At 39.6% G+C, this 22,937-nt stretch overlaps 1 protein-coding gene across 14 annotated transcripts in view; it reads right to left on the bottom strand.

The window, feature by feature from the left end:
- DMD (dystrophin) overlaps positions 1-22,937 on the bottom strand; it is a 1,208,865-nt gene that overhangs the window by 40,393 nt on the left and 1,145,535 nt on the right. For all 14 annotated transcript variants that reach the window (XM_074905425.1, XM_074905436.1, XM_074905445.1 and 11 more), the window contains 5 exons: positions 20,741-20,942; positions 17,301-17,386; positions 14,562-14,719; positions 5,938-6,104; positions 3,718-3,829 (listed from right to left, as the gene is read on the bottom strand). In XM_074905425.1, the coding sequence (XP_074761526.1) occupies positions 3,718-3,829; positions 5,938-6,104; positions 14,562-14,719; positions 17,301-17,386; positions 20,741-20,942 (725 nt within the window). The remainder of the gene's footprint in view (positions 1-3,717; positions 3,830-5,937; positions 6,105-14,561; positions 14,720-17,300; positions 17,387-20,740; positions 20,943-22,937) is intronic.

The following is a 22,937-nucleotide window of genomic DNA, read 5'->3' as shown; positions in this document are numbered from 1 at the left end:
GTACTGATGACACCTATATGCTTCACGTAAAACTGGAAAGAATTTGGCTCTCTTTCCGATCAGGCTGTCTGGTAGGTAAATTCAGTGTGAGCAATGACTGGCAGAGAAGTGACATAGCAGAACACACCAGTCAGTATAGCAGCATCCGTATTTTCAAGAAACTGCTTGACAGCATTAATTATGACTCCCTCAACACATCAGAAGTAAAGGCATTTTGGGGAAGGGAGGGATTAAGTATGCCCAGGCGACTCAGAGGACTCCAGAAAGGGGATTTACTGAGGTGGCCTCGCATGCTCCAGCAGGAGGGAACTCCCTCTGCTGAATGCCATTTGCAGTGCCTGCTAGGAGAGCTCCTAACCAGGTTGGCATCTGGAGAGCACACAGAGCACATCAGCTGGGAACAGAGAAAAACTTTTAACGTTTAGTCTCGGTATAAATGGATTAAGCATAGCTTTCTGTCCAGTTTGTTCACTTGTGTCATTTATAACCATTATAACCATTCCTGCCTTGTCTGTGGTCAACGCTGTGAACACTTTCCATTGCATTTGACTGATCTGGATTAAGTGTTTTCAGGTATCATTACCAATAAAACATTTTTCGCTTCGACCTTCTTGGGGCTGTTACCCCAGCCTTGCTCCCCTGAACCTCATGACAACCAAACAGGAAAATGGTGTGCTTGCACCACAACATCCCAATCTATCTGGTAGCACAAGAAACCCAAGAAGAAATATGTCTTCTAATGACAACTAGAAGCATGAGGCACTTCTCATACATACGATCCAACTGCCATTTAAAAAATGTTCAAGGAGCACAAGAAAGGCAAGCAAAATGTGATTATTACATGGACAAGATGATAAACTGAAGCTATTTTCAGCCAAACGATCTGATTTAGTCCACAGATGTTTTATTACACATGATTTTCAGAGTAAAAGAATCCAAAACAAAATTATCATCAGAACAGGTTTACGAGGAAGAAACAGTGGAGTTTCAGCATCCCAGCTCTCTTAAATCATAGCAATACATAGACATCTGGGTTGAACATGTATCAAAACTATTCTGAAACCAAAACTATTTCATAAGAAATACTACCATCTGACTTTTCCTAGTCTCGTTTAAGAAAGTGCCTTGCCAAACCCCCACCCCAGACCTCAGCCTCGACTGTAAACGCTAGTTGTAGACAGGTACCTCAGTTTGACATGCTTCCTTCTAACAATGTGTTTTTTATGCTGGTGTGTCACTGATCATTAAACCTGAACCGAAAAATGATCCTACATTCAAATCCCAGACTAGAAGTTGTCTTCTATGCTTTATTTGAAACCCTTTAAAATTCATCTCTCTTTGAACAATAAATAGAGCCATGTTGCTTTCAGGAATAATTGTTGCAATTTTTCTGTCTAAATGAGAAGTAGGGAACTGCCCTGCCCTTATTCTGCTTCAGCCTTCTGCAGGATAGAAAAAGTTAGCACATCCCTCAGATATTTAGCATGAGTTCTCAAATATCCCCTAAGTAGAATTGAAGACTGCAGTGCTTCAAAATTTCCTGGAAGTAAGAGGGAGGGGGAATAAAAATATCAAAACATTTCATTGTGCACGTCTAGCTATTGCAAAGATATATCAAAGAAGGCATCACGTCTTCAGTCTGCCAAAATGCATTTTAAGGCGAGAGATTTGTCTGGAGGAAGAGGAAAAAATGCTCTGTCACCTGCAGACCCCTTTTCATTCATCTAGAAAACATTTACACACTAGACATGATAGCTTCAGTGGATGTCTTGCACAGTCACACAGCACTTGGGTTTACTTTTTCAATAGCAGCAACACAAAAAAGATCTGGGCTTGCTGTGTGTCACATTCACTTCCCCCCCCCCCCCCCCCCCCCCCGGCCCCCAAGTTAATCCTTCTCTAATTCAACTGGCTGCTAGTGCAGCCAGGCACGGCACATTAACACGGGCTGCTGGAGTTCAGGATTCACAAAAAAATGTACTGGCCGTGAATGGTTCTTTATTCTGATCCAGCAATCTGGATGTGGTTGCAGGTTTTCTGTTCACAACTGTGTTTGTCTATTAGTAACATGAATTTTTAGGGAGAACAGAAACCTGCTGGATCCCATGTAGCAGTGAGTTGCTGCAGTCTGTGGGGGTGTCTCACAACCCTTTTTTGATTCTCTCTCCTCAAAACACATCCTAGAAAACAGGTTAAGAAAATAGTAGCAAGATGTTGGTTTGTGCACTCTATGCACCACTCACGAATCTCCCATATCACTTATTAGCAAGAGCGGCAAAAAGCAGAACAAAACCGTAGCAAATTCATCAAGGGAGTATTCAGCTAGAGCTGGAAAGAATGCTCCAATGCAGTCGGTCAGTTGGTTGCTCTGCCTATGACTGGGATCATGAGAGTCTGCTCTAGGAATGCCTGCGATGGAGAAGGCTGTTCAGACCTGCCCAGGCAGTCAGTGCCAGCACTTCCCTCCCACTTGTGCAGCAGTTCAGGCAAATCCAGTAACCTCACCCCTTGGGGAACAACACTGAAAAACAGCAGCCAATGAATACCAACAAAGAGCTAGTAAATGCACATTAGTTGCCCTTGCAGAGATTCAGATTAAATACTTGCCATTTAAGTAAAAGTTCATAGATTGGTTTTGTTTTACTATAGTATTTTAAGAGAATGACTTTTTCCCTCTCTCCTAAATTTCTAAGAAAAGCTGCAGTTTTACTGCATTTTGGCCCTGCCTTTACGTCTGGATGAAGATGTAGAGACCATTTATATAATTTTATGAGGCTAGCCCATGTATAATTTTGATGCTTTATTTTCACCATTTGTATTTGACCAGCAGATGAAAGTACAAGATTAGGGACTGTCCCATCACACCAGGAAATGACAACCAGAGAGTGCACTGCTTCAAGACGACCACAAACAATAGCAAAGGCAGTTGAAAGCTCAGTCGTGCTCCGTAATGGAAGGATGACTTGAGAGTCCCCTAATTTATGCCCCTCTGTGCCTGTCACAAGTGGCCAAAAGGAGCACACCAAGAGAGTAACATGAAATTTCCTTTGCAAGCTGTCTGGTATGAAAGAAATGTTTACGCAAAAGCAATCCCTTTGAGAGCTGTGAAACAAGGGTGAAGACCCTCACCACACATCAATGCAGCACATCTGCATTGAACACCCTGGCTTCCAGTCTTCAGAAATAAAATCTAACTCTCAACTCTTGAGAACTTCCCTGGTATTTTGTACCATCAAATGATCATACAATACAAAGGTATCACTGAATAGTAAGGACTTAAAAACTCAATCACAGCGTTGCAGGGAAAACAAGTGAAGTGGCAACTTGCCTTCCTTGAGGAAAGGAAGAAAAATCTCACAGTGATATGGAGAAAACATTGTAACCTAAGATACCAATGAGTATTCGCACAAATCCGTCTTTCTGCAGAATCCATAAACTGAATTATGGCACTGAACATAGGTAAGTCATGAGCACACAGTAATAGATTACAACACAGTATTGTACAAACAATGAACTTCAATTTATTACAAATCATTGGAATATCCTTTACTAGGTAGGCATCAGCAACTGCTGGCATGTATAGCACATAAAAGGTGATTAAATTATAGGGGGAAGAAGAAAAGCCACCCAAATGCTCCATTACCTTGCATATAGGAAATGAAGTTTTTCCTTTCTACATAAGAAGTGATAGTAAGGGTCAGTAAAACAGCTACTTACTGGTGTGCAGTATTCCACCATGGGATAGTGCATTTTATGACCTTTTGCAACACGGCCAGAGAAGAAGCAACTTTGGCAGATGTCATAGTTAAAGTGCTTTAAACTTCTGTACCTAAAAGAGGAGGGAAAAAAAATCATGGCTTCAGAGCTTTGTATGTGAATGCTTCCCAACTGCTTGTCAAGTTTTCTGTGCAAGTTCTTCTCCCTGAGATGTCACATGGTGTGCAATGCCAGACAATGCTCCTCTGTCACTGAGGGACTGGTATTGCTGCCTCAAATGTTTATCGAAGATCTGAATCTTCACAAAAATTTTTAGCATTGGGCAACAGTGAAGATTTCTACACAACCATTTCTTCTTAACATACAAACCACATCACCACACTTTTTGCTTCTATAATGCTGATTTCTGTTCCTTTGTTCTTCATCATGATTCCTAACACAGAATGTCCTGAGGAAGTAAAATCCAAATAAGTAATGCCCTCCTCAACAAGTCACTCCAGCAAATTCCTAAGTGCTGCACACAAGGCAGGAATTTGTTTTGTCCCTCCCAGCACCTCTATCAAAACAATTTTCCTGTATGGCATTCCATCCATGCAAAACTCTGGATGCACGTTCAGGCTATTATTTGAACTCATCAGCTCTGTGAAGCAGCTAACTGTTGTATCTGCTATGCTGAAGTGCTTGAAAGAGCCGGAGGCATAAGGGTTGTCTTGTTCCAAATAGGCGACGGAATTCAGACACAATGACCTTAAAAGAACATTGTTTTACACACACTGAGGTGCACAGTATTTGCTTTCTAAAAGCCTTCGAGTACAATATCTTTTTGTCGTGTACATAGAGTTTCGATGACTTGCAAAGACAGAGAAAAAATTTGCAACAGACAGATTCTACTATCACGATAGTAGATTTGTTATATAAATTTAAGAGACAGATGAGATCAGTCAAGTAAAATTAGATGCAAACACAGAACTCCAGTGTCCACTTCCCAAGTTCTCAATGCCCACTACAGACTATCCATTCACTTGCCATCCTTTGATTTTTCCAAGTGCTGCATTTTTCAACTCCACCTATTTGTCTTTGGCCGTTTATACAAAACCGTATTAAGTAATTCCATAGTTCACAAACCATATCTGGGATCAGAAAAATTAGACTTTGTGGATGTGTTGAAATACTCACATCCCACCCCTAGCTCTTCCTCAGCAATATTTATATTTCCCAGTTAAGATATTGAAGGGGAATAAAAGCAGAGGGAGAAGAATTTAGATGATTAGAGGAACAGCCTCACTGAAGTAAAACTCAGATTCAAATCAAAGCAATACCTTCATTATTTCCTCCATTTCCCACTGCCTGTGAAATTGCATAGTAGAAAGCACTGCTCCACTACATGCATAAAAGCAACGTTCATACTCTCCCAGGTTAGAGAAAAATGATGGCTTTACTATGTGGTACCGCTTGCTGCTCTTGTCTATCTAGGTTTTAGAAACAAAATTACAGAAAGCTCTTTGTAAACAACATGATCCCATAGAAGGAGAAATGCCAATGGTAAAAGAAGTCTGCATAAAAAGGACAGAAACCATACAAAGCAGCTATTGCAAAGCAAAGTGATAAAACAAGTCTAGGCATAATTGAAAGTGAGTATTTACTGAGCCGTTAAGTGGATTCTCAACAGGCATACCAACACACAGCCATTTTACAACAGTGACTTATTCATTGCCATAGTAACCATGGTGTTGATCCAGATGTTTAAATAGACCAGCAACATTTCCCCCACTCCCGGTTAATGTTCCACCACCAACATTCTTTCTCTGAGAAACACACATGTAGCTTTACACGTCTGCAAATTTTCAAGGCACTTCCTTGCTTTATACCACGACAAAAAGCAATTCATTAGGATCTAATTCAGAAAATGTAACCACATGTACAGGACACACTGAATGTAAAACAAATCTTATTAGTTGTGCAATCCACCAATACTTTGGTTGAGGCATAGAAAGACTGGGACACAGAGGAAGGGCCGTATCTTAACTGATAGATGATTTTTGTTCTCTTCAGCTCTTGCATCACTGTACCCAGTCTAGCTGTCACTCTCCCCCGTGTTCCATCACAGCTATTCTTTCCCTGAACAACATGCATAAAATCAAGCACATGATTCACCTGGAAACAAGCAGAGCTCTTGATCTACCAAGCAGTAGTATAGATAGAAAGGGAGCAAGTTTGTACCTGAATCCAATGATCGGGCACTCCTTGCAGATGTTACACTTCGCTTGGTGTTTGGCGGTCTCAGCAGCAGCCACCCTGTGCAAGACAGGCAGCCACACCATGGACTGTGGTTCCAGTCTCATCCAGTCCAGGAAGAGGGCTGCTTCGATCTCCGGTTTGTTGTTGGCCTGTAACACAGGGGGAAGAAAAAGAGGGGCAGAGCACAACTTAATCTGTCTACTACCAGCTAATTAAGAGTTCAAGCCACTCGTTCCCTGCCTACTCCGTATCTTTTCCCTGAATATACTCTAGCTTTTCCCCAAGTCCAGCCATTCATTAAAAAAAAAACAATTCCAGGATCCTGCCTTCAAGTCAGGAACTGAAAACTATTAATAACATTTCAAACCTCTCTTTCTCTTATTCCCTATTACAATAGACAGCACTACCATGTATTCTGTCACAGAGAAAATCATCCACTTACAGGATCACCTTTGATGCCTGATCTTGTGTTTCCCATCTCTCTTATCTGAGCCTGCATAGCACGGCTGCTCACCTGTTTTAGAGACAGTTTCTTATCCAAGCCCTAAAAATTACATGTCTTTTGATCAAAATTCCTTTCTCCTTAACATCTTTCATTATCACACTGACCTTTCTTTAAAACATAATTCAAATCCCTGCTCAAGCCAGTTGTTGAACATGTAAACTCTCTGCCTCCTTAAATGCCTCAAAATCCCACTTCCCACCGTATCATCCCTAAATGTCCTGTCACTGCCTGCAAACACCACACAGTTTTATCCCACAGAATACAATCGATTTAGCCTCATATTCCATTACTTCCTCCTTTTGCCTCTTTGTCAACAGCAGAAGAGCCTACAAACACTTCCCAGCAGCCTCATTCCTCTGCTGCTTTCCCATCACATCCTAGCCAGTGTGATTATTCCAGGTATCTCTTCTACGGTTTACTTCGAGGCAGCTCAGTCACAGAGCTGAATCCCACTGCTGCAGGCAACATGCATGCACCAAAAAATGCTGTATCTTTCCTACCTGGCAGCACCTACAGTATGGAAAAAGAAATAGCAGAGAGACAAGAAACACAAGGCAATGAGGGACAACAGCGATCTATATACATGGGTAGAGGTCACACCATACCAGCAGACTAGCCACTACGAAGAACAGTGCAGAGTAAAGGCAAAGAGCAGGAAAAGGCATTTTAAGGAAAACAGTGAAGTAATGGAGTCTATGTTTATGGGGAATGTCTCTCGGGCATGCAGGGTGGTGAGAAGCCAGCACAAAACTGATTATCTGAGAACCTGGGAGCTGGTTTCAGTGCTGAAAGGGAGGTGATGGATGAGGTGGAAACAGCAAAGGGCTCTGGCAGGGAGGACGGAAGAGAGGACAGGTCTGCACAGGGAACAACCCAAGCGATGAAGCGAGATACTGGCCCGCTCCGTTTCTCTATACCATCACTATGTGCTAATTCAAATTCCTTGAGTCTTTTCTTTCCATGCTACCCAACAGAAACAGCATATTTATGGGCTGAATATATTTAAATCCTCTGTTTTCCTTTTTCTCTGGGCTTTCAAATGCAGCCCTCAGCGCACCAGTCTTTTACATTTCAACCTTCACAAGGCAGACTGTCTTCCTTTGTGGTTCCAAACCTATCTGAAGCATTTAAATAAATAATAAACATTAATGTATCATGTACATGGAACAAGATGAACAGGGGATTGAGTGCTGCAGTTTCTTACGCTTGCTCTGTTACTTTTCCAGTTTCTCATAAAATAGAAGTTTAGTATGACCTAGCTAAAACCTTATTCAACTAAAAATGCTAGCAAAGAAATTTGGAGAAAAAATATCACAACTGATCTAAAGGAGAGAGCTATAGGGAAAACCAATTAGTCGTATGTTTGGGGGGTTGGTTTTTTTTTGAAACTAACACTGTTTATAATCTTGACAAGCAAATTAACTGATCAATAGTTGAAAGACTGAGAAAAATGCAAAGTCTCCTAGACAGAACCTCTGGTCACATGAAAGATGTGGAAAAAAACCACCCAGAATATCTCCTGAATAATGCATTGCATTAAAATTGACTTAAAATGCTGCTGTAATACTTTGGTTAATTAGAAACAAAGAGATTTTCTGGTCAGGGCTTTCTTCTTGAGATGCTAGTTTGGAAAACCATCTAAAGACTCTTATGACTGTATTTAAGATCCACATATACAGATTTCTAGTATAGTCATGCACATCCTTTTTGGATGTTTGGGGTAAAACCATCAAACTACAACATATATACAGTTATTCAGATAAAGTCCCTCACAATTTAATATTCACTACAGATCTCCTATGAATTGGAATAACCTTTTTTTTTTTTCCCCCACACACTGAAATATTTCTGAAGACTTCTGCATCAAATCCTACTTCTCTGTTTTTTCATGTAGCTACAGAATTTAGGAATCCCCCCAAAGAAAAAAGAGAGAAAATCAAAATACAATAATGTTGAGCCAACACTGGCAAGATAATTTGTTAGGAACAGCAGATACTGCCTTCTGCTGCAGGACATTAGTGAATTCAATAGAACTAAATTAATTCTAGAATTCTAAGAGAAAGTTGTATTTATAAAATACGATCATCTATATGTCTATTTTTCAGATAGCAGCCAGGTCAGTAAAGGGGCTGGGCAGAGACTTTCTGAGGCTCACTCAGCCGGCATCAGTCAGGAACTACACTCTCAAACCATTACTCTGTCTAGCAGACTACACTTTCTATACAGAGGTCCTCTAAGCCTCAAAAAAAATTTAAGAGGATCTCTTTAATATGCTATTTCTAATAGAAAAACATGAAGTGTGCAGAAATGCTGCAGGGCAAGCTGCAGTCAGAATAAGAATGAGCTACTCCAAGCGCTGCTCTCCACTTGTAGCTGCTTTAAATTTGCAGGGAAAATGTTGTGGCGATGAAAGACTTTCTGTAACACCCAAAGATCTATTTTAATTTTGCAGTCACTGTCGATTGCCAGCAGTCCCAGTAGCTGCCTACCCAGAGCTCTGCACAAAACCCCCTGTGCTCAGAGAGATTAGGTGCATTAAAATGTATCAGAACTGGTTCCGAATTATATTACATGAAGATTTAAAGACACGTGGAAGAAAGCTGGTCAGGGTCAGACAGTATAGGACAGACAGTTCTCGACTGTTCCCTGAGCTGTTATTACGATTTTTTTAATAATCTCTAAATCCGGTAAAGGCAGCAGCTGAAGATTTTACATAAGGGAAAAAGTCTGCAATTCATACAGTTCGTATCTGAACCAACAAGATCAAGCTGTAAAGAATATTAATGGTTCTTCTCTTGAACACATTTCTGTGCAACTCCCCATTTTTATGGTAATAACAGAGTGAATCGTAAAGTAAAATTCATAAAGCCCTCTCCAGCTTACAAGCAACAATTTGTTATGGGGAACATTCAAATTCATTATATTCCAGACATCTGTTTTTCAGTATTTATTTTGCAGAAACAATGGGGGAATAGGAAGTTGGGTGGTGCTAGCATCTTTATGCCATCTTTAGGAGTTCAATTTTTTTATCTCTCCCCCCCCCCCCCCCTTCTTCCAGATAGTAGTTGAAAAAAATATTCTATGCTACATTAACTTTATCTATCCATAATACAAAATATGCTCTAAAATACAGTCGTGATTTGACATGAACAATGTGATATGTTTTTGGACAGTCAGAAAATACAGCATAAATTTCTGATAAAATTTTTGATGAGCTGTATTCTGTTTATGTGCAGTGTAGGAAATTAATTGGAAATAAATTAACACTGTTAATTATGGTGTTTTTCATCTGGGATAGTAAGTTTTCCGTTAGTCTAGGTAATTATTGTTTTGGACAAACTGAACAGAGCAATGGATTCTTATGACTTGCTACAAGTTTAAAAATGCAGAGCAAGCCAGGAACAGCAGTCTTGTCTCCCTGGAGTGAGATTAAACCCTGTTCAACCTTGACTTCCACTCCTGAGTGGCTTTCTCAATACGTTCATGTTCCCCCGACTGGTGGCTGGTAAGAAGACAAAAGTCAAGAATTTACTGTTTCCAGGACAAGTGCTGTTTCATGGTCGAGAAAGAGAGGACTATTACAAAGGCGACTTTGGGTGATACAAACTGCTTAAATCTGCCTTGACCCTTGGAGCAAATGCTTAAGATCATTATTTTGACCCCCTGCATTACACTTGACTCCACTGACTACTCCAATGTTTTTAGTGCTGTGGCAAAGAGTACTAAAATAAAAAACAGTGAACCCAGAAGTGAAGTAGTGTACAGTTTTATATCATCCACACTTGAAAAACACCATCTTCCTGCTCCCCATACCCCATTCCCTAAACCATTTTAAAATAGCTCTTTAAAGCAGCTCACATGTAGGACTCTTCAAGAGTGCCTCCCAAGCTGGGCAGAGGTTCACAAAATTCTGCTGAAACAAAACCAGAACTGCTTCTTTATGACATTTACAGCATAGCAGCTTGAGGAATGATTTGCTAGTTCCCTTAGACCAGCTCTCCCCTGTCAGAGCCAAAAGCAGAAGAAATGCCCTATGAATAGAAACAAGGTTTGTCTGGATGTCTCAAGAGATCCAAGTCCCTCAACAGTAACACTGCATTTGTATGTTATTTTCATGTAGACCTCTAACTATATATAGTTATTTGTACACAGTACTGATATTTCTCAACTGTTCAAAAAAACCCCACAACCCACCCCACCCCTCACAAAACAACTGCCCAACCAGTTCAAATCACAGTCACTATGAAAGTCAAATCAAATCAAAGTCACTATCACGGTCCTGGCCCAGGATTTGCAATACCCAAACTTCACATAAAAGGACTAACAGGCCCCTATTTTGGCTTTTATTTGTCTGACTAAATACACTGGATTTGGACACAGTTAAGTGGTTGTAAAAAATCAGGCTGATCTTGCGTTATCATTGATCAAGTGCAAACCTAGACATGAAGACTATGCAAAACAGAATATTAAAATACTTTCCTCTGTCAAAATGAAATGAAACAAGGTTTAAAATACAGATATGAATTAACTACATATTTTACTACTCCTTAACTTCATCTGTACTAGTTTTTCACATTAAGTACTCCAAGTACACTCTTTGAAGAAAGCATACTTAAAGCATTTTATAATCAAGAACCAAATATCAAAAATGTTATTGAGAAACAGCAAGAGACATTTTCATCAGAGCTGCACTGCTTTCATATCACATTTCTTAAATGTCCCATGTCACAGTAACTCATCCAGGGCAGTCATTCCTAGGTCCTAGTTACACTATACAAGGAAAGCATTTAATAATTTTCCACTGTGATTAAAACAGTGCATGTGTCCTTCAGTCCATATCAATTCCCACCCTGTTTATTTATAAAACGTACCCATCACACAAGTAAAAAGGAACGTGCTTTCACACTGCACTAATACTGAATTAACTCAATTTTTCATGGATCTATACCTTGCTTTGATGCAGTCTGAGCCCAGGCAGAACTACATAGTCTTCAAATGGTCATTAGATCAAGCTCTTTGCTCTCACTCAAAAATATTTTTTTCTTTAAAATCTCAAAGCAGAAATTATACGCCCCTGCCCTGCATAGGAAAGATGTGTCCCATAATACCCTTTTTTCTTCCAACAATTACTATCAGCGCCTTCCCTTATATGGAGAAGACTATGGAAAGCAAGAATCAGTGCTGGGGGGATGAAAATTAACAGGGTAGCAGCAGCAGCAGCCTGTGGTAAGGGGACCTGCTGCTCCTAAGGAGCAGGCAGTGTGGTCAGGAGCAGGCAGTGGGCAGGCCAACAGCAGGGCTGGGAAGCCCAACCCTCATTCCCAAGGACTTGTACTTCAAACCGAAAAACTGGAGAGATTTCCCCTGTTATTGCTGGGAACAGTAAACATCTCTTTTTTTTCAGCTGTTGTGCAGACAGACAAGGCCGTTGCCAGGGCACCTAACCTAAGGGGGCTGGGAGAGCCGTTTCTGAAGCACACATTTGTTTCAGACTCTGACATGACTGCAATTTATTGCTGGCTTATCATCACCAGAAATGGGAAAAAAAAAAAACAACAAAAAAACCCCCCAAAAAACCCCCAAAAAAAGAAAGAAAAAAAACTAAAGAAAAAGCATTCAAAGCATTCTTCACCATGGGCATACAAAGACTTAGTTTAATTTCCACATATTAATGTAAACTATGAATCCCCACAATATTTTAAAAAATTGAATTATCTCACTTCAATAAAATGAGGCCAGTGGGAGCCCCATGCAACCCTCCTTGGCCATCCAGCTCCTCCAGCAGCTGTTTCCCAGGCTGCTTCCTGCCCCCCCCCCCCCCCAACACCTCTGTGCTGCCCCCCCAGACCAAGGACCCTGGTGCCCCACATGCACCACCATCCCACACCGAAAGGATGTTTCTGTGCTCCCCTTCTTCACTTTCTCCTGGAAAGGTCTTATTTCTTCCCCCATCTCTGTTCCTGGCTGCTCCTTTCTTTCACACCTCATCCTACCCACCCTTCTGTTTCCTTCATCACTATTACTCCTACTACCGTTCTTACCATCATTCCCTAAGTGTGGCCCTTTTTTTTTCCACACCTTAGTTCCTTCTCCCTCCACTCCATCAGGGCTCTCCCTACACTTGGGATTTCTGTTCTTCTCCCTAGGAGTCCATCCTGCCTATTTTTGTATTTCCCCTTTTTGTATTTCGATCGAGCCTCCCTCTCCCTTTCTGGTCCTCCTAGAAGACTGCTGCAACCCAGGTCAGAAACCACCCTCCCATTCTGCAAGTTAAAATGCAGCTTCACCCAGAGGAAAAAGAGAAGATGAAATTCCTCTTACTGCAGGTAAGAAAAAACTCCATTTTTCAGTGCACGTAAGAGAAGGAAACCTGAGGTCTCCCATGTTCTGGTTTATGAATGTGTCAAAGCTTATGCCCAGCTGTGCTTGGGCTGTTTCTAAAAATGCCAGCAGCTGGATGTGGTACAGCATTTAGCCCACTGGCATGTCTTCATTTGTAATGACAATGTTGCTAACTCATTCAAATAAACATTTATTTCAAGGTCTTCTTCCTACTTTATAAAAACTGGTTTTGTGTGTTGCATCACTATGAATTTTATTGGTTTTTTCCTAGTATAAACACACAGAATGGCAGCCCCCTTTCCAAAAAAACATGTTTTTGTTAGACCCCAAGGTCACTTTCCTTATTAGTTTTTCAACTGTGTTCTAAGCACTGTTGCCATTCACTTGGAATCACAATAGGATCCAGTGAGTCCTAATTTCCGAGAAAGGTCATTTGCATAAACAACTTCTTGACCATGGATGTGCTGCAGCATCATTGTGTGTTGGTGTCACTTGAAAGCCCAATGTGGAACTTGAGGCTTGAAAGCCACAGCAGGGTCTAACCCAGCTATCAACATTACTACGCATAGTTTATCAGCATGGGTTATCAGCCAGGATATGGCCCTATAAAACATTAATTTAGAAATGGCATCAAATACAAATTAGAATTATAAAAGGTCAAGACATGAATGATGGAAATGGGAAAATGTAAATCCTGTAGAACTAAACTGTTAAAAGAAGTTCAAAAAACACAGAAAGCAAACATCCCATCACAACTGAAGTTTGTTGTGATTTTAGAATTAGATTCTTTTCACAGTCACCGTGTGTAAGAAGACTACTTCCAAGCATTAGTATTCATTGAAAAAACCTTGTTGTGTTTTGCTTATTACAGAATTGAAACTACTACATAATGAAACTTGAGCAGCAGGCAAAAAAAGCAAACAACTCCCCCACCCCCAACCACACAAAATATCCCCCAGGGACAGTTAGGGGATGGGAAAAGCGCGTTTCTTCCATTGTAACATAGAAGATGCATTGAGAGTTAATCATAGACTATACATTACCTCCCCTCCTCTACCTTTTCATTAAGCAGCTGTCTGCATCTTGTGCATTCTGCTGGTGGTTAAGATAAGGATGAATAATTCCCTTAACTCTCTTCCTCCCCGGATTAAATAATTTACAAGTCTGAAAAAGAGCCTCCAGTTTGCCTGTGTATTCCTCAACAGACAGGACAGGAATTCTTTCAGTACTCTCTAAAGAAAACTGGCATTATCCATTCAAGTGGTGGAAAGGAGCTCATCGAGCACTCCTCACCCCTGGACAGCATTGCAGGCAGTTGCTCCTTTCCTACTGCTCCCCTGGGCACCTCACTGTCACTGGTATGTATAGGCCCAAAATTTAGATTAACCATTGCTGTTCACCTGCATGGCAACAATAAATAGTGATCTACTGCTGGCAATAGAAAACTGTAAAACCAGGAGCTGCTGTAACAGAGACTTAAACTGACTGCAGGATTCAGTTACAATATAAGCCTTGATGACAATTATTTGCTGTCTGGATAACAGCATAATCTGGGCTTCTTCCACCATGGCCAAGAGAAACAGGCTAATTCAAATATATCTTGTCAAAGAAGCGGTTTAATAAACCAAGGAACATCACCACTAAATGACCCTCAGCACCCTAATCCTTCTTCCAGATTTTTAATCCTCTTCAGAACAGACAGGCTACCGCAACACAAAATACAAATCAGAAAACTAACAGCGAGCAAACATGAACTTACAAACTGGAAGCAGCTTCTGACACTCGGCTCGATATTGCTGCCCCCGAAGGAGGCCACTTCCCCCAGCTGCCGAGGGATCTGGATGGAATCGTGCAGCAGGAGCCCCAGCCGGCGCTGGTCACAGAAGCCGGTGGAACTTGCCACTTGCTTGAACAGGTCTGGAGGAAGGAAAAGCACACCCGAGTTAAAGCACTGCTACCGGGATGTGGCACATAGCACGGAAGTTTGCATCGTTTCAAAGGCTCGCAAGTGTGGTCACGGCCTTGGCGGACATGAACACAAATGTGTCTTCAATTTGGCTGCTTCTTTTCCCATAAACACTGGTTTTTTTCTGTTAAATGTGCAGTCTAGTGATAATTTTTAACAGCATTATTGGCTTGTACCTGGGAAGAAAGGCCATTCTAACACAGCACCCGTGGCATTACTAATAATAGCAGGTGTGATTCTGTATTACAGCTAACTACACATCAGGATCTTTGAGCCACAAAACCACACATCTTTTTAAAATATCATTTAACAGTAAAATAATGTCATACAACAAACAGCGCATTTTCAAGTCTTAGCAATCAATGTAGAACTTGGAGAATCCATTTCTCTTTCAGATGAGTTGAGCTGAAAAATGAGAGGTCCCTAAATTCGATATAGTATAACCTTTTGATCCAAGAGTAGTTCTAAAATTAAAGAAAAACGTTACAGTATGACAGAACCTGACATCCACAGGGAATGTTAGTATCATATTAAGTTTGCACTTCAGAAGTGAAACGTCACTTGAAGCCATGTTCTGTTACTGCAACATTCTAGAAAGGAATCCCTACAGCACAGAATTGTTATCCCTTTGTAAGCTAAATTTCATTTGGAAGGAATTAGTTATACTATGTATACATGGAGGAGGTTTTAAGAGTTCACAATAATAAGAAAAATCAGGTTAGCATTAACTGAAATATTTATTTGGTAATATCCCTGTCAACAATACATGATCTGAATAAACAGTTTTTACTTTTCAAAGAGTTTAAAAAAAAAAAAAAAGATCAAGAGATGCCTGGAATAAAATAATGTCCTTTATTTGGAGTGGCCTTAATATTTCACGTGACACCAAGGATACAATTATAAAGGTGCTTCAGCACTGCTAACTTTCCTAGAGCTCCTTTGACATGTGTCTTCTTCCAAAGAAATAAAATAAATGGATAAAGGATTATGTTTTAATTACATTAAATTCACTCTTGCCAAGCTTAGTTTTATTATAAATAACTTTGGGATAAATCCTTCCATCACCTCTGCAAGCCTAAAGACTTGTGCTCTAGCACAACTGACTCTGCTCTGCTGCACAAATGAGAGAAAAAATTATAAAGGGTGCAACTTATCGCAGACTTGCAGCAATACTAATAGCAACTGCATTACAACTTCAGCATGGATGGGGAAACCAGACCACAGTCTAGCAGTCCTCTCCCACAAATGATTCAGCTTTCAGTTTCCCCATCATTAAAATATTGTGTTCTACAACCTTAAAAAGGGGGGTTATGCATTACTGTGCACACATACTGCAGGAGACTATAACATGAATAAATGTTTTCCTTTATAACTTTGATAATCTTCAATGAAATATCATTTTGGGAAATATCTGTACTGAGTAATTTTCTTAAAAAGATTTTCTGAATACTTTTTCACAACACCCACATGAAATATCTAGAAGTCTAAACTGTGACATTCATAGTGATTGCCCTAAAATCTGATCCAATTATACATAGTCATGCACAGACACCGTTGTTGGAACTGTCTCTTTCCTCTTTAGCATTCTTCAACTTTTATTAGTAGAAGAGAATAATAACAATTGATGAAGAACTGCTATGGTATTGGGTCAAATACTAAAGGTTATTTTTTTAGTGGGTGTTTTTTTTAAATGCATGAATGAGTAATACCAGTTAATTTAACCAGAAAGTTACTCTTGAGAACTACTGTTATCAGTAGTTCCTTTCTGGATCCTAGCCTCACTAATGAACTGATTCATTAGTCAGATAGAACTAAAACTTCAAGTGGAATTTTTTCAAGTATTTAAGGGTTTTTTCTATTAAAATATGTAAAATTTGCATACCTTTAATACTTATTTAAAGGTAGCAACTGTATTTAAACACACTGTACATAATAAGACCCTGACCACATTGTGGAAAGCGCTTTAAGAAGTTAATGTATTTTAAAATGGTGTAATGCAAGATGTCCTGTAGACACACATTTTTGTGTATGAAGGTGTGCTAAACCAGTGGTCTCCAAAGACGCATTCTTGTACCCCAGGGAGTGTGCAAGCCAATCCATTAGGGAGCAGTAAGAAAAAACTATTTGTATTGTCAATAACTAAAATTTAAGAAGAACAGTGTTTATTTCATCTTTATCACATCCTTTATTAACTTCTATTTTTTGTATGTTTTGTAACGTACATAATATATTAGTGCAGTGGTACATGTATATAATTTATAAATGAATATACATCTATTGGGAGGGCATGCTCAAAAGGTTTTTACTGGCAGGGGTGCGATCAAACAAGTTTGAAGACCACTGTGCTAAACTGCCTAAAACCATACTGAAAAAGTAACTCAAAAGTACAAGGTGGAACAAATTAACACACTCTGCATCTGGACTATCTAAAACATTGTCTCTGTATGCTACTTCAATGTTTATGTAATAACTAGGAGGACTTAGACCAGAATATAAACATAAACTAAAAGCAAAAGAATTACATTGACTTACATCTATATTTATCTTCCAGGTGTGCTTTACAAAGGGATACAACACCCGTTTTGAAAGATAAGACACGGATCCTTCCTGTTCGGCCCCTAATGAAAAAGAAACAGTTGTTGATAGTATGATTCATTCATGTCACAATTCGTTTACTATAATGAAGTTCACTGCAGTACCATAGTCATTATAAATGAAGTCCCACACAGAACAATGTTGCACAGCTAGAAATGAAATATAAAATATGGTTGTGGCTTCAACAGGCTTAGCTGAATTGGACTGTGCTGTTGTATCAATTCAATCACAAATGGTCTTATTTGGAAATAATTACCTCCTTTTTTATGACAAAAGTAAAAGTAAAGAGTCTTCACCCTATGCTTATTTGAACAGGCTTCTCTATGAACTGCTGCTGAGCTATTCTCAGAGATGAGGTCCCTGACAGAACAGCAAACCATCCCTTCTGCCGAAGACAATACAGCTACACTTTCATTAGAAATGCGATGCAGCAGTTATTTTTAGAAAGTCTTTGCTTACTGTGTGTCAGCCCTGCCCTGACTGGTTTGAGAAGGCAATGGGGAGCTAAGCACAAAAAAAAGCAGCCTCTGCCAGCAGCATGCAGCGACAGAGGTACTTGTAAGACGTTCAGGTGAATGATGAAGCCTGCCTAGAAATCAGAAGGCAAGCAGGCTGTACAGTTATGCCATTAACAACACGGCATGGTTTCTGAGCTCCTCCTCGCAGCACTCAAACCTGTCCTGGGCCGTGCCAATGGGCTGGTATGCTCCACATCAGTCCCTGCGCTGCCTCTTGTCAGCCTTCCCCTCACGCTCGCTCCTGCCCTGTAATGCACGTGTGCTACTACTTTTGCTTTTTAACAGGACTGTGAGAAAAACATCCTCCTCTGTGCTGCAGGTGATGCAATGACAAACCTTCACATCTTCCCTCAGTCATGTGGTTTAGCTCAATTTACTTCAAGTTGCTGGCTTCCCCTAAGACTTTTATTTCTGATAGTATTTCAAATATATAACCTCTATTGCAAACAAAGACATGTACAACATAGGAAGCTAATGTCTAAAACTGACATTTTTTGAAGCAGAGCCTGATCAACAGTTTTGAAGCATCACCAGTAAGAACACAACTGGGAGGAAGATAAATCATGTACAAGCATGCCATAGGCATGCACCAGGCTGCACTGTTCAGCAAAGATGCATGTTGTCTTTTGAATCCTATGAAAGCATTGTAGGAGACAGCACTGCTCATTTACTCAAGTATCTCCCCTGCAAACCCTATAAAAGGTGGAGATGAGAACAGGTGGACAAAGCTGAATTTAGAACTTGCAACCTTCTGCTAAAGAATCTTGAGTATTTAATCACAAATAAGCATTTGTTGTTTACCTATGCTTTCCACACTCCACTCCTCTTACTCCTCTCCCTCAAATCTTTTCCGAATTAATTATCATCTGTGCCCTGAGAAACTCCTGCTGATGAATACCAGGCTCATGCAAATTATACAGGAGAAGAATGTAGAATGATGATTTCCCTGTAAGGCATATTAAATTGAAACCTGCACGAATCAGGAGTTGTTCAGTTCACTCTCCTCTCCTCCCAAGTCAAACCAATAATTTAGCACACTACTGCAAAAGAGCATGAGTGACTGATCAATTAAAACAAATCTGAAACGTGTTGGATTTGCAAAGCTGTGCCCGTAATTAGATCAGTCATTGACTGTGAGTTTGATTAATATCTTTACAAATGACAGTTTTCAATTATAAGAAAAGTAAAGATTCAGTACATTTAATTAAATGTCTCCAGTACTGCTATGCACTTCGGGTGATCTCTGCCTGTTAAGTTACAATGAAAACTAAACACATGTAACCCCAAGGTCACCTCTCTTACCAATGTAATTCAAACCTGAATTTTGGCAAAATAGCTACAAGCTTTCCTCACACATAAAAAATCTCTCTCTTTCATTGCGTCCTGCAATATACAGTTCCCTAGCATACCTCAGGAATTGCCTGGAGGGAGCCACTTGTAATTTCTAATGTGCTTTCAGCACAGTGCAACATAAAAGAAAAACAGACTGGACATGGCAGATCTGAACTGGACAGTTCAGCTTAGGAGCAGCCTGTGGAACAACCTTTATTTCCCTCTCTGCCTCTAACATGGCTGACTGGAATTACCATCCCTAGCACATCTTTTCTGTTTTTTGCTAAATGGGTATCTTCGTCTATATGTTATTCATAATTGATAATTCAGAAGTGGATCAGAGTTCTGTGGAAGCCAAAGAAGATTAAAGAAATAAAGCCTTGCTCTTAAATTAATATAGCCCCATTCCCTACTACCAGTACACTACACAAAAATATAATGTCATCTGGGTAATCCACTTCATGGGATATTGCAGCTGCTGCAGAAGATGTTAAAAGCAACTGACTTATTGGAGGTGGTCCTGCAGAAAGAGACTCTGTACAAAGCTGTACTTTGCTTTTTGTAGATGATCATGGAAGCTTCAGTGCTGTCAATAAAGGATGGATGGAAGAACAAATTTATGGCACTGCAATATGGTTCAAAATGTCAATGGAAATACCATAATTGATCCACGTCCTTCCATTTCTCTATGTAAATGTTTATTCTGTCACAGTAATGAGTATGTCTGGCTGAAGGTGGCTGTTAAGAACCTTAAGAACACAAGGACTTCCACTGACTTTTTTTTCCCACTAAATTTACCAAATAATGGCTTATTCTAAAATTAGCTTACAAATGTGTGTTGGAATTTGTCTATGCGGTCTGAGCAACATCATTAACCCACTGAATAGGAATATTCAAAAATTATCTTAAAAGTAAATTTACTCTGTTGTATTTATACTTACAGGTACACTTTTTAAAAATTAAACTTCAGATGAAGGATTCCTCAAATCTCGTCACTGATATGGGTTATAAACACATTAGATTAGAGATTAACCTCTTCTATCTTTGAACAAAAACTAAAGATTGAAAGCTATAGAAAATGGACAGTTCCGAAAAGGTTTAACATCTGGAACTAGAGACACACGCAGGAGTCTATGATGATGTTCATACTGTTCCTTCTTGATAGTCTCTTGAATGTCCTTATCTAAATGAATTTAAAAAGCCATGCAAAGCCATAACCTACAGAGGACATGCAGTCCCAGAATTGCTCTGAACACAGAAACCTGTTAAAAAAGTTCTGTTTTCCAGCTCTCTCATTGCTTATCTTAATAAAGCTAGGATTGTAAGCCTAACCAAGGGCTGTATTGATTCAGCTAAATGCAGCCATTAAACCATCAGGTTTATTAAACTTTCCCTTCAACTACTGTTTTCTTCAGTTTCAAGCCATTGCTTTTATAATAAGGCAACTGACTTGTCACCCCTTTCCCCTTCCTCTTGTGCTGCTGGGAAAGCCCCTGAGCACCCCATCTTCAGAGCACCCATACATACGTGTCGTAGACATTCAGCAGCCAGTTGAGGCACATGTCCACGCAGAGAGGAACGTTGACCAGGTTATTGTGCTCTTGTTCCAGTCGATCGTAAATGGTGGTCAAGCAGTTAATGATTTGCAGAATATCCATCGGCTGGTCATTTTGTTTGAGGTTGTGCTGGTCCAAGGCATCACATGCAGCAGACAGACTCAGGAGATCCACTGTTAAAATAAAATTTTAAAATAACAATAAAAATTGAAGACAAACAGTGGTTGCATTACCCATAACCTTCAAGGTCTTTTCCAACCTAGACAATTCTGTGATTCTGTAATTTACTTGGTTTACATGCCTGGCAAGAGGACATTTTATATCCTCTGAAAGTCAGGTGCAAGACTGGTTTCAAGACTCCTACAGGTGCACTGTTTATTCAGCTGTGGTCTTAGAGGGCAGTGTTTATAAAAGTGAAATCTGGTTCATTTTTAGCTGCACAGTACCTATTATGCTATTGGATCCTATGGAAACATTACATGTAAATTACCATGTAAGTAAAAATTACAAATTTCATCTTTTATGTTCCTACAGATAGGCTAATATTTGACTACTGCATTCACCACATGTACTCAAAACATAGTACATGTCATCAGCTTTCCTGAGACTTGCCGTCCATTTCTTAAAGAAGTCAAGCAATCTTAACTGAACCAAACTCCACAAGAAATCTGCAAACAGATCACAACTGAACTGGGATTAACCTCTCTGTTACTGTTCCTCTAGTAAGAGCACAGAAGAGAAGGTTCCCGAAACATTAAATGACCTCTTGCATTTATTAATAAAATTTATCAATTTTTAATTCTGCAGAGCATTTACATCTATAAATACCTCTGACATTATTGAGTAAAACACATTTAAACTTATCAGTAAACATATAACAGAGTTTTTTCTCACAGACATTTAAAAACTTGATTTTCATTTCAATTTAAGTCAGTTGCATTTTTAAATTCGTATGTCCAAGGCAAAACAGAACTTCCCTTTCTAGGCTCTTAGTCTCTGCATATTAACATCAACAGCAGCACCACATTTTGGGAGACACTTTTACAAAGTAAAACAGGAATAAGAACAAAAGAAATCAGAAAAATGAGATTATTGATGCAGATCTTCCAACTGCCACATGAAAACCCTCTGTAATTCCTTGCAGTGAATTTCCAGGGTGTGAGCAATGGGCATATTAAAGCCCAGATACTGTTAGTCCTGCTCATACCATGAGCAGTCACAAAGTGCAGCTTGATTCAACATGACTCGGGGGAGTAACATCTGACCCAAAACAAACTGCCCAAAAATCATCCAGGAAATTCTTCACAAATGGGAAATGAAATGACCCAACTGTAAGACCAGTTTTTCTCTCAATGGAATAAAAACATGCTTTACTGAGTCCTGGTGAGCAACATCTCTTGGTAATGTGAAAAAAAAAAAAAAAAAAAAGAAAGTGCAGAGGCTAAATGCAGAACCCCATACAGAATTTTTTTAAGAACTTGATCCATTTTAAGATTACATTTGCCACATTCACACTTGAGTATCCTATTTTACCAAGGATGAAACTTACCCTCTGATGTCCTAGCAGAAATAAAAAATACTTCAGCTGCACACAGGGCTGCTTGGTAATGCTGTATAGACAGTACACTGGGATTTCATAATTGTAAAAGAATTTCTGGAGTATAAATTTCATTGGAAATCAATAGGGACTTCTGCTACTGAATCCCTTAAGCACTTCTGAAAATTTCATCCTGTGGGCCCGACCTACCCAGTGCTAGAGTGAATAAGGAGAGATTAGAATGCTCTATCCCCATTATTATACCAAGAATTTTAACTTCAAATCTGGGGTTTTGTGTGGGGTTTTATTAGAATTTTACTTTTTTCTACATTAGTGTATAGTTATTTATTAAAAGAAAATCCTTTTGAATATTATGTTTAACCTACTAGCATATAAAATATAGCTGTTCTAAGGTCAGTGTTATATTCCACAAAAGCATATTTAACAGACCCATTTAGAAGAGTCTCAGAAAAACGCTTTTTTTTTTTTCTAATTATTTATTAGTCAAATTGGAAATAGAGCACTGCCTTCACAACACCTTTAACTCTGAGCTTCAGGCTGAACTCAGTTCCTCTGAGACTATGAATCAATGGTAATTAAATGAACCCCTCAGGCATCTGAGTGGCAGCTT

Source organism: Athene noctua, chromosome 1 (assembly GCF_965140245.1).
Source record: "Athene noctua chromosome 1, bAthNoc1.hap1.1, whole genome shotgun sequence".
Classification (NCBI taxonomy): Eukaryota; Metazoa; Chordata; class Aves; order Strigiformes; family Strigidae; genus Athene; species Athene noctua.
Note: the sequence above shows the minus strand (reverse complement) of the source record. Positions and strands in the feature narration are given on the sequence as shown.